At 39.0% G+C, this 13,532-nt stretch overlaps 1 protein-coding gene across 1 annotated transcript; it reads left to right on the top strand.

Moving 5' to 3' along the window:
* Positions 1-102: 102 nt before the first annotated feature.
* Positions 103-13,377, top strand: LOC125225518 (WD repeat and HMG-box DNA-binding protein 1). The gene is given in 18 exon segments (XM_048129271.1): positions 103-252; positions 325-568; positions 645-891; positions 1,079-1,194; positions 1,759-1,927; positions 2,295-2,429; positions 7,524-7,734; positions 8,211-8,393; positions 9,004-9,166; positions 9,562-9,688; positions 9,971-10,179; positions 10,473-10,571; positions 10,769-10,891; positions 11,191-11,341; positions 11,344-11,507; positions 11,825-11,878; positions 11,881-11,961; positions 12,775-13,377. Coding segments are annotated over 18 exon segments (2,832 nt in total). The 5' UTR covers positions 103-175; the 3' UTR covers positions 13,054-13,377.
* Positions 13,378-13,532: the final 155 nt, after the last annotated feature.

The following is a 13,532-nucleotide window of genomic DNA, read 5'->3' as shown; positions in this document are numbered from 1 at the left end:
GACTGTTTTATCAGTTACTCAAATAGACTGAAAGACAGCAAAGGTTCCCGCCAAATGAAATGTCAAAGTCAAATTCAGTTGATTTGTTTTGAGGTTGTTCATGTATTCCATGCAAATAAAAATAGTGGTAGTTACAGGTTAATTTCTCATAAGATTAAGAAGGAAACCATATAAAATGAAAATAGATAGCAGACCTCTTAGATATGCCCATGCGGAGGGTCATACGGATGTTTGCTACTCTGAGGATGGACAGTGAGTTTTTATTTATATTACTTATGTTTCTACGCTATATTTGGATTATAAACTAATATATTTACTCTTCAGGCATATCATTACTTGCGGAAATGACGGAGACGTTCGAATATGGGTTGATATTGAAGACGACGATCCCAATTCCCATTGTGTTGGAGAGAGTGCAACAGCGGTGTGTTTTAAGGACAAGAGGCTGTATGTGGCTACTGACAATCATGCTGTACAAGCTTACACATTCCCGGCTTTCGACAAAGACGGGATTGTTACTAGGTTTACTGCATCCATCACACAAATTATGACAAACACTAAAATTGAGGTGAGTTTATCTACAAGTTTGTTGTAATCTTTGGAAGGAACTTCTGATGTTAACTACACTACTTTGTTTCTTTTAGGCTTTGGGTTGTACATCAGAAAACATGGAAGCCAAAATATGCAGTCCAGAAGGTGGTGCTCCTTTATTTGTGATGTCTGAACACAAAGGACCAGTCCTCAGTATTGCGCTGTGTCCTCAAATGAAATATTCGGCTACAGCTTGTGGAGACGGCATGTTGAGGATTTGGGACATTGACACACAGAAAATGGTCAAAGAAATAGCTTGTGTTCCTAAAATTAATACATTTTATTCTGCTAAAGTTGTGTGTAAGTACCATAACTATCATTATATTAAAGTGTTATAAATGAAGTCAAGCTTGCAACAGCCTGTATTGCCTAATGTTTTCCAAGCAACCACATTGCCTTGTGACATGTGTTGCTGTGTGAACCTGCCAAATAAAAACACGAGACATATTGCATGAATAAAAAGTTGATATTACTCAAAATATTGTAGGTCGCATGGATTTTGAGCCATCAGAAGGCAGGTACCTGGCTTATCCCAACAACAGAGAGGTGACCCTATTGGAGTATGAGACTTGGGGACAACGGATGACATTCACACACAGCTCAGTAAGTATTACTTTATCAAATATAGTTTCACATATAGTGCCTCTTCTGGCAATATACTGTAATACATCAAAACTTGAATATACTGAAAACTTGCTCATTGCGACGTTAAATAGTAGTCTGCATAAATTCAGAAACATTTCTAGTTGCCATTGTGGCATCTAGGACAATGAAGGTTTTGAAAATCGGAATTATTATTATCCTCTATTGCGTTAATGTTGACACTGTTTGGGTGTTCTGTGTTCTTTTTAGTATACTGATTGGATTTGTTAGGGTAGGACTTGAAAAATCTGCTTAGTTATCGTTACTACTCTTGTAACTAGAATTACTATAGTTATATGAAGTGGGGACAGACAGGTGTGAGGGCAAGTGAGACATACCCACATTTCCTTCTGACCTACTAAAACTTAGTTCACAAATAATACTGCAGTACTATTCATAGTACTTATTCTTACTAATAAAGTTTTGTATTTTAAATAAATAAATAATAATAAAATACTGAAGAAGGATTATCAACAGTGTTTCATTTCTCTTTCACTAACTTGAAGTTGCCATTTGTCATTCCAGATAAAATGTGCAATTTCTCAATGCCGATTTTCACCATGTGGTCAATATTTGGCCGCAAGCACCATTGCCGGGCAGATAGCTGTCTGGGAAGTGCAATCTGGTACATGCATGGGCATCATTGACCATCCTACTTCACATAATGTTACTGCTATGGCATGGAACCCAAAAGGTACTTTTATCTATTATTTATTTCTTTTTGTAACAGGTTTTTGTTTTTATAAATACATCACTTATTATATCTAGTAAAACACATGCATCACATCAACACCATGACTTGTCATTTCAAGATTGTGACTGTAATTTGTAACTTCTGCATATAGTTGAGTTTAAATATCTCTATTGCTCTGCTTAGGGTTACCCCAAACCTATCGACGTTTGACTCTAGCCAACCATGCTCATACTAACGAGCGATTGTGAAAACCGCTTCTGTGTTTGGGTCCCCTTAAACGCCATTTACAAGCACAGTAGCTAATTACTATGGGTTTTGGATTTTAATAAGGCTAAAGAAGTATTTATTTGTTATACTTTTCTCTCAGGAAATGGTGTGTTAGCGTATTGCGACGTATCCGGACAGCTTGGTGCACTGATGAATTGCTACGGCAAGGACAGCAAGGCCGAGGATGGTGCTGATGCGCCCGATGATGTTGAAATGGTGGAGAGAGCTGATGATGGTAGGTTTATAAGTTACTAGCTTTAGCCCACTCCGCTCGCGTTAAATTCTAAAATTGCGGAACGCTCCATATCAACTTCCACACCTCATTTTAAGGAAGTGGGGGGAAGAAAGAGACAAAAAGTAGCCTATGTCAGTCTCCATCCCTTTAAGGTGGCTCGCTTTCCATACAAAAAACATCTACCATTTATTTAGTCACCGCACACTACAACTAAATAAAAATATGCGCATACATCTACTATACATTATCCATCGTCGCAGTATTGAACGAAATACATTGTTTCATACAGAAATCATGGACAAATCCATGTGAATTTTTTATTAATTTTACGAAAATGTGTGTGCCAAATTTTGTGTACAGACACAGAGCCGTCATATTTCGCGTATTTTTAGTTGACATTGTCATCAGTGACACTTGGCTCTTGACAAGTAATTATTTAAAGATATTGGTTTACTTAACTCAAGCAGACTCAGAAATAATGACGCATTTTGTCAATAAAGATACATATCGTGTATTTCGACACTGCTAGTGTAAATCGAAATGGCGTCTCGGTCAAATGCATTGACTATGAAACAGGAGATCTCGAGTTCGATTCCGGGCTCTTTTTTAATAATTTGAACTTTTTTTGGATTTATTAAGTTTTATTTTTATTTTTTAATAGAATAAATATTCTATTAAAAAAGACTCTTACTATATTTCTTTCCTATTTTTTATTTTCATACAAAAATACATTACAATCTTTATTATGCCTTTGTTGATAAAATAAAATATTACACGTCAGGTCAGGTACATAGGTCATAGTGTGGCATAGTATTAGTATTAGTAACTGACTTCCTTACATTTACTGAGCTAGTTGACCTATGTTATTGTTGTGTGAATGTTTTTCTTCAACAACTAAATAGTTATATATATGAATATGTATGTAGGTATGTGGGTAGCTTTTGCACATTGTAATTTTTCCTCAGTCACCCACTGAGCTCAGAGACCACGAACGCTGTAGTGTTCGAAACGTCGGGATAAATTGTAAATTCATTATACACGATTTAATCCGTTTTCATAGTTTTTATTTCATGAGTAACTATCGCGGTAACTGAAGACAATATTAACTAAATGGTTACAAATAATAATTATCATCAATATAATCTGGTCCAGGCAGGCAATTATGGTCGCGCGATAAATGATAAAACATCTGGCCGTCCCTATAATCGCACTTACTAATAGTGCGACAGGGACGGCCTGATATTTTATCGTCTATCGCGCGACCATGCTTCCCGTGCTGTACTAGCTTTAGCCCGCGGCTTCGCTTGCGTTAGAAAGAGACAAAAGTAGCATATGTCACTCTGCATCCCTTCAACTATCTCCACTTAAAAAACATGTCAATCCGTCGCTCCGTTTGGCCGTGAAAGACGGACAAACAAACAAACACAAATTATCTTTGGTGAAACAACGAATTCTTCCACTTCAGATTATAGAGTAACCAGCTTTTCCCATTTATAATAAACTAGCTTTTGACCGCGGCTTCGCTCGCGTAAGAAAGAGACAAAAAGTAGCCTATGTCACTCTCCATCCCTTCAACTAAATCCCCTTAAATAATCATGTCAATTCGTCGCTCCGGTTTTGCCGTGAAAGACGGACAAACAAACAGACACACACCCTTTCCCATTTGTAATATTAGTATGGATTTGACATTATTATTTATATTTAAATAATTATATATGTATAGCCCAATTTCGTCGGTAACAGCGTGTTATGTAATGGCGTCGTTGGGGAACAATCGTCTGTCACGCCGTGAAGGTGCGTTCGATTCCCAGGATTATATAAACTTTTTGTATTTTTTTGGATATAAATTTCGTTTTTTTTATTGACTGAGCAAGAATGGAGAGCCGAAGGTATCAATTTTGTCTTAGAGAACATATTGATTTTTTTATTGTCATTTTGATTTTCTATTTATTAAGTTGAGATATAAAACACAACTTTTAATACCCTCGCTAAATATAATATTTTATCGAAATCACTCCTTAGATAAAAAAAGTCCACTTGAGTTTTTAAAGCATTACGTTACTCAGTTAACTATTGCATTTTCATTTACTAATTTAAGATTTCAAAAGCGATTTGAATACCCTTGCTCCATCAAAAATAAACTATTAGAAAAAAAAATCATTCGGATCGTAGTTTAGAAACTAAAATTTATCTATACTTTTTGGATTTTTTTTAAAATATCAGATTAGGATAATTAATTATGTTAGAAATTCTGAGTTCGACGAACAAAAAATAGTGTCACATAGTGTTGTGTTCCTGCCGGTGAGTAAGGCTGCCAGAGCTCAACGAGGGTGCGGGGTGCTGACGACGGGAGGACTTACGGAACTAATTTGTTCCGTCTATTGTCCTTTGAGTCGTCGGCAACCCAAACCCTCCTTTGAACTTGTACACTCCTTTTTGCTGTGCATACGCAGCAAAGGGGAGTGTACAAGTTCCTAATGGGGCGGCAACGCGCAAGCGACACTCTTCGAGTTGCAGGCGTCCATAGGTTACGGTGACCGCTTTCCATCAGGCGGACCGTATGCTTGTTTGCCATCGACGTAGTATTTAAAAAAAAAAGAGAAAAAGTCCTGGATTCGAACCCAGTACTTCCATGCAAACCATGCGATGGCACGTATTTACCGCAAGGCTATTTAAACAAGCTGTCGCCGCGTGAAATTATCGACTAGAAGGAATACAAAAACACTGTTTGTATGTGTGAGTGGTACTTAAAAATAGTGTAAAATAGTAAATTTATTTACATTAAGGGGATTAACGTTACAATGAGAAGTTGAATGTTTGTTGTAATACGTCAATTTTAATATTAAATGTTCGCGAAGCATAATTGAAAGTATATAAATGCCTGTACGACTCCACAAAAAAAATAAGACTGGTAATTTGCAGATTAACGCCATCTAACGCAGCCTGAGCTTCGGGTAACCTAGGCGAGCCACCTTAACTATCTCCACTTAAAAAAATTGGTTGTCTGTAAAGTCGGTTTACGGACGGTAGTTTAACGTGATAACGTCAAACATTACAGTAGTATAGACAGGGGCGGTTAGAGTATAGCAAAAGGGGCCCGATTCTGGGACTTTTTTCACATTTATTTATTTATTTATTTATTTATTAAAAATACACAAAAGTTAACAGTATTTCACCAAAGCACTTATGTGGTAATATAATTATGTACATGTTAAATTGACATAAATAAAAAGCAAACACACTTAAAAGTTAAACTATGGTTATTACATTAATCACCTAAGGAGTGTAGAGTCTATGAACCTTAAGAGTTTTCTGTAAAACACCAACACTATCAGCAAATATGTCAATATCGTCTGTCTCCAACATGATGCGGTTAAGAGCAGCTCGGGCTCGAGCGGTGCGCCGGCCGCCGCGAACAGGCGCCGCCGCCGCCGCGCCGGCACCGCGCCCGGCATGCCAACCACCACATTCGCTCTTGGCACTTGCAGCCCCATTCTCTCAAGCACGGATGCGTCATCTACTCTATGGTGAAACAGTTGGCGGTAATGCATAATATGCAGCAGTTTCCGTCTGGTTTCTAGAGTTTGAAGACCAACCATTCCTGTTACGAATAGAGATGGATACATATATGGGTATTAATATCCGTACAGTCGTTTGTAAATGTGCCTACAGAACTTCCTCTGCACTCTTTCTAGCATAGTGTTTTGTTCTTATTAGAAAGAATGTATTAAAATAAGCATCTTTTATAAATTAAAGCTTTTTTAAAAACCTACTAATTTAGGAGTTAGAGTGGTGCAAAGTTGCAAAATTTTCCCGTAGCATTACTAAGGCGCCAGAGACAGAAAGCGATATCGACGGAGCCCCGCTTATTACAGAAACTGCACAGAATAGGAGCCTTCGGCCGTTTGAAGATACCTAACGAACCTAACCTATACCTATATAAAAGTCGTCATTTTGTATCCTAGACCGTTTGCGAGACACGCGTTAATTTTATTAAAGTGCTAGTGCCATTTACTAATCTTAGAACCCTAATATCTCAGTAAATATTAATGGAGAAGAAAAAGTTTATATAACAAAACATCCTTATTTAAACGTGTTCTATATGATTTATCAATATTAACATAGGTTATATTGGTAAAAAAATCATCGTAAATTTATTGTCTCTGGCGCCTTAGTAAATACTATGGGAAAATTCGCAACTTCGTACTGCTCTAACTCCTAAATAAGTAGGTTTTTCAAACAACTTCATTCTATAAAAGATGCTTATTTTAATGCAATCTTTCATGTTTTTAAATTACAAACACTCAAAAATAATAAACACGGGCGCGCCATCTGTCGCAGCTGTGGTGCTTTACTCAGGCCACACGCTACAACCATACCGAGCGCATCGATCAGCCGCTTAGTTCCTACGCGCGCCAATAGATGGCGCTTTAGCTATATTGGAAAACGGGACAATGACGTCATCTTTTTCGTGCATGCTGCCCGTAGTAACGAGTTATTAGACGTTATCACGTCAAAAATCACGTCAATTCATCGCTCTGTTTTGCCGTGAAAGAAGCACAAACAAACAGACACACACACTTTTCCATTTATAATATAGTATGGATAAACTATGAATATTTATATGTGTTTTGTTATATGGATAGAGGTGGCTTATGGCCAATCGATACTAATGTAAGTATGCAACATGAATCCGCCATACTTTTAAGTGGATGTATGTCTATGTCTGTACAAAATGGACAAAAATAGTACAATCGATACTAATGTAAGGCAATATGCAACATGAATCCGCCATACTTTTAATCGTTTTCGTTCCCCTTTGATCCCCGTATACGTCAAAAAGTTAAAAAAAATTAAAAAAAAAACAAAAATTTTTTTTTGTATGAAAACGTCTGTTACAAAGTCGGCATGCCCCTTATAGACAAAACCTGGATGTTATGTCACAATTATACTATTACAGAGGGGAATGACTTATTTTGTACAATTTTTTCAACAAATACTAACTTAGACATACTGCCATTAATATAGGTACAATTAGGGATTCCAACCAACTCTTTGTCAGAAAAGTCATCTCTTAGAATCTGCTTATTTCAGACAATGACTTAGACAATTTAATCGAAAACTACAACAGTGATGATGATGACAACGCTATATCACTAGAGAAGCTCAAGAATGAAACTCTAGGATTGGGAACAGTAAGAGAGGAAGAGTCAAGGCCCGTGTCACGACATGAGCCAGCGGTGACCACAGTGCCGCCGCAGGCACCGTTCCAGCCTTCTGCGACCCCTGGCCACTTAGAACATAGGTTGGTAAAATTAAACGTTATAAGCGTGGACGCACTTCTCCTGTTAGGTATATTTACCCCCGCGGGTGCATGCCTCAGGCTGTTCACATCTCCATTGACCGACTTGCTTCGCGCGGCTTTCTTGAGCGGCTCGTGTGTAGAATTATAACGGCGACTAAAATTATAAATAATGGCAGAGTCTAGTTTGGTCCAAGTTGTTACAACTACATAATTCTGTAATAACCGTGAATCACAAAGTATATGCCTACAGAGTCACCTAAATTTTCAGTCATACCAAAAAACATTATTCAAATACTTCTAATAAAGAGGTCTCCACAGTATTCACCCACGTCTCTCATCAGACCTTTTTTTAGTTGACCAGTAAAGTAGACGCTGCTACTGTCTCACTCAACCTGCAAATTGACGCATCATTTTCTAACAGATTCGTTATTTCGTTACTTACATCTTTCGACTGACTTCGTTTTTTACCATTCCAGATACATGTGCTGGAACGACATCGGCATAGTCCGCTGTCACACACTAGAAAACGGCGAGTCGACTATTGACGTCGAGTTTCACGACACGAACCTGCACCATGGGATCAACCTCAATAATTATTTGAACCATAGTATGGCCAGCCTGTCTGCGAGCGTCCTTGTACTGGCCTGTGAGACTCCTAGGTAAGTAACTTTACAAACATTTTAGTGCAGGAAACAACAGCAATTTTCGAAGAGTATTATTTTCTAAAGAAACAGACGGCGATTTGATATAATCGCGGTGAATATTCCGGTCGATGTAATGCATTTCTTACTTGTTATTTTCCTTAAGAATACACCCAAATGGGAAAAACAGCATTCAAGTTTAAGTCAATAATTGTGAATGATTCGCGAAGATGAGGGCGAATTTTCCTTGTAGGTGGATAATTCATTAAATATTTTCCTTTTGCGTTATTGATGTGACATATTGAATTAGGTAATGCAAATAATGTTATAATGATACACTGGTTTTCTTACTGACATCGGGCGCGCGAGGAAAGGTCAAACTATCATATCAATGACATAGGTATTATTGGAATTAGTATTAGGTATGTAGTATTTCCGAGTCTAATTAAAATAATCAATTTATAGTACTTAAGTACTTATCTAATTTGTGAGCAACTGAAATGTCAAATATCAAATTTATTATAGCGGCAAACTTATTTTTCAAATTAAATCGTGATCGAATTTTACAATTTCATCCATGATAAATAAAGCACATATTATAGAATTAAAACATATTTTTCCCTTTCAGTAAAATAGTATGCATATCGCTAGTTGGCAGCAGCAAAGAGTGGAGCGTATCCATGCCAGATACGGAAGAGATACTTTGCGTCACGGCGGGTAGCGACGTCGTCGCGTGCGCGACTAACGCGAGGTTACTGCGACTGTTCACACCCATGGGCACACAGAGACAGGTCTGCCTATACAACTTCCTCTCTTTTCTCGACCTAAAACACTTATGTGACCATTTTAGATGTTTATGTGTACTGGGGGATAAACCTGTGGAAATGTTGGCTAAAATGACTTCCTCCGTACTCCAAATGATCCTCATGTTGACACGGATCATCGCAAAGCTGTTCTCTTTTCTTTTGATGAAGCAAACACGAGAATGAAAAAGTTTAAACGACACAGTAAAACCTTCAAACCTTCAAGAAAAGAGCGTACACCCATCTTAAAGCCCGGTAACGCACCTCCAACACTTCTGGTGTTTCGGGTGTCCATGGGCGGCAGTGATCGCTTACCAACAGGCGACCCGTCTGCTCGTTTGCCTCCTATCCCATAAAAAAATCCTAACTATTTTTTATGATAGGTTATATCTCTGTCTGGGCCCGCGGTGTCGCTGGCTGCGTTTAACACCACCGTGTTCTCCGTGTACCACGCTACTGACCCCGGGGTGACTGACCAACATCTCGCCATGGACATCGTGGCTATGAATGGTAAGAATCGAACATTTACCATGTACTACATTTTCTTAGATTTAGGGCCCATGTAGGCGCGATAACTCGTATGCGAGTTGCACTACATTATGGTACATATTTGATTGGTGTACTGATTATAATGTAACATAAAACCTTGTGAATCAAATCTAATGAACAATTTGGGGAGTGTAAGTGCTCATATTTTAATGTACACTTTTTGTTATCGTTTTCAATTTTGAATCCACGCCACCGTACTTTGTGTTAATTTGCACTTTTTATCTTTTATATGTAACGTTTCAGGCCGTCAAATCCGCAGCAAAACAGTTCCCCTACCACTAACTCCAAGTGCCAAACTATCCTGGCTCGGCACCACCGATGTGGGTTCACCGTGTGCCTACGACAATACTGGCATACTGCGACTTTACGATATCTCCAGTGGAGTGTGGATGCCCATATGCGATACTAACAATCATTCTAGGGGAGCTTCCGACTCGTGGTTCGTCGTTTCGGTAAGACTTACTTCCTAATGAATACCTCTCTCAAAAGATCCTAAGACTTTGGTAACCAAACGAGTGCCTCCCCAAGTAACCCCAATGACATCTCGAGCGGTATGTGGATACCTATCTGCGATACTACCAACCATTTTAGAAGAGCTTCCGACTCGTTCGTGGTTCGTCGTATCGGTGAGACTTTTTAACAATGTCTCTATTTCCCTACAAAAATAGTGCTTTTGCTTCTAACCCCAAGTGCCAAAGGACTTTTCTGACTACTTCGTTAAAATGTAACATCTTTTTTTTCACAGATTAGTGAGCCAACTCAAACGGTCCGCGCTATCCTGTGCAGAGGCACTTCGTTCCCTCCTACGATACCCAAACCCATTGTTACGGAGTTAGCCATTCAGGTACTTATCATTTCATTATTTGATTTTCTCTACTTGAGATTTTTTTTTAGAAAAAAAAATACTGCTTGACTTTGAGATAACGAATATGCATAAACATTACACGTCATACCTGTGTGATTTGAACTAATATTCCTCATTACTCTCCTACTATTACTATTAAGTATTATCTAATATTTGATACATTGAATTTGTTTTAGATACCGCTATGTGAGCTGGACACTGAGAAAGGGCAGTGTGAGGAGCAACTCGTGAGATGGGCGCACACCAGTGCTGACGTCAACATAAAGACGGCTAGGGAATCCGCACTTAAGTTGTTTGCGGTGAGTGCTCAATAGTAAACTGTGGAACTATCCATGTATTACCGGGTCGGATATTACGATGTACTATCCCTGAAATGGGAGATTGTGTAGCCTCAGGACAGGACTACATTTTTCCCCTACTATACAATTTTTTTTACATCGTCATGTTCCACCTCATACTGGGTGGTTTATCGAATGTTTGAACAGTGACAGTAATTTGCGATACAATTACAAACTACTGCACAATTTGGCTGGTTATATGAATGTATGTAACATTCTTAGGTCCACACCAAAAATAGTAATAATTTTTAACATTTCAGCTCGCATGCCGAAGTGAAATAGAACAACGAGCCTTAGAACTAATGGAACTATTAAAAGACGATCGCCTAGTACCATTCGCTGCCAAATACGCCTCCCGCCTCGGCCGAGTCCATCTAGCGGACAAACTAGCTAACTTGGCAGAGACCTGGGAAGAGATTCGGATAAAATGAACGTCGCTCAGAAACATTTCAATGAGTTGGATACACAGGAGACGTATGACGTCACGAATTCGGATCAGGACTTGAACGCGAGTCTGATTATACCGCAGAAGGCGAAGGAGAGGAAAGGGGAAATGGTTGCACCTATCAAACCTGTCGTACGTATAGAAGTAATGTTATTACTACAGAAATAACGCTGACGATATTCAACAGCCATGTTAATTTTAGATTCCATCAACTCTCAAATAATCCTTACACTCTGGCGGTTGCTTCCTGTGTGCGTTCCGTTTCCATGACACAAGCAAGCGCAGCATCCGCTCGGTGTATCTCTGTTCCTTATAAATCTTATAATGGCCTGTGGGGCCCAAGAAGATACAGGCTCAAGCTCAAGTGGTTTATTAGCTGCTAGCTTACATGGTAATGCACCATTGTAAGTTAATCTGTGACGACTACTTACCTCGAAATATTTTTTTAGCCAATCAAATCATCGCCGGCCGGAGTCAGGAATCCGTTCAGAAAGCAACAGAAGCTACCAAGACCGTGCAGAGTCCACTCAGTCTGACAGAGAGAACGTTGGTGGAGGTGCACACGGAACCATCGGAGAATACTGACGTAAGTACAATGAGATTGATAAAGATTTAATTTTAACTCTGCTGTAGCCAATGTCACTATTGACAATAGTGACAATGAGGAGGCACACTCAAAGGTTATGACAGATGGTGTCCATTGCACAGATAAGGAATTTCATACGTGAGAGCGAGAAAATGATATGTTTTTTTATCTCTCACACATATGACAGTGACATGCTTAGGCACTTGCACAGGCGTCACCTGGCGGGATAAAATGTCAGTGTGCCTCCTCATTGTCGCCCGACAGTGACATTTCGCCGTTCATTGCCTGTTCAGCAAGGAAATATTGACGCTGAGTAACAATATCACTTATCAACCCAGAAATGAGCACAGAATTGTTAGTATCAAGAGTCACTGTGGTGAAATATCCCACTGGTCATGGACCTTTGTTTTAATACAATGATTGTCTTAACCTACTGCTTTTGCTAACCGTAGACACGTGGCCAATTGTTAACCGTTCGTAGCGAACGATATGCAACTGTCTGTATAGGCTAGTTTCCTGTACTTAAAATAAAATATTTAATGCAGTGCACGCAATAAAGCACCACAAAATTAGAAGAAATATGTGGCATATTTAATAAGTCAACGAGAAAGATATAAAGTAAATGAATTGACCGTGACGTCACTCCTCAGTATTCCATATTAGTAAATCGTTTTGACAGTTCTTAAAAAAGAAAGATAGAAAGTCGTGAATCGTTCACAGCGGCGAGTGAGAGATGGCGACTTGTCTACTCGCCCTGTAGACACACACCATAGACTCGGATCGGGTTCTTTATATTTTTAATTTTAATTTCAGCCAGTAACAATCCAAGAAGGCGAAACGTTCGTGGATTGGTTCTCAAGAAACAAATCCAACTTAGAATCGCAAAACCCCGAGTTGACACCGTCAGAGCTTAGTCGCCTCGGCATTAGAACCTTCAAGGCCCTTCAAGGCAAAAACAGTGCCGTCAATGGGACCCCAGAGAGCACGCAAAAGAGAAAACTCGACGATGAAATTAATGGTGCAGATACTCCAATAACTAGCGCGCCCAAACAGTCTAAACTTAGCGCCTTTGCCTTTCAGAAAAAAGCGTGAAACTTTGTGAACGATGAATTCTTAAAAGCGTTTAATCGGTTGGCTAAAGGTTGGTTTACACGATACGATATCTCGCATGCTAGTTTTATTTCGATTGCATCATTTGATAAGTCATTTTTTCTAAAATCGCATGAGAGTTCGCGCCCCGTCTAAATGAGCCTTAAGACTGGCAAGGAATAACAGTTAACTTTAGCGTAGACCATAAGGCATAGTTTTAACTTTTGACTGTTACGTATTTATGGTTTGACACCTTTTCATAAGACTACTGATAATTGTACATATTGACTGTAAGAATAAAATAAAACTGTTTAAGATTAAATAAAAGCTTTTAATTCGGTATAACCACAGACCAACCCCTATAGACATCCATTACAAGACGACTCGCGGTCGCCAGCCTTCCTAGTATTTGCACTGATATAAGCGCGGGCGCTCGCCGTGCCCGATCAGTATCGACCAAGTAACAGACCCGAAAGCAGCGC

The sequence above is a fragment of the Leguminivora glycinivorella genome, chromosome 4 (genome assembly GCF_023078275.1).
Source record: "Leguminivora glycinivorella isolate SPB_JAAS2020 chromosome 4, LegGlyc_1.1, whole genome shotgun sequence".
Lineage (NCBI taxonomy): Eukaryota > Metazoa > Arthropoda > Insecta > Lepidoptera > Tortricidae > Leguminivora > Leguminivora glycinivorella.
The sequence above is the reverse complement of the archived record's forward strand: the minus strand, read 5'-3'. Positions and strand labels throughout refer to the sequence as shown.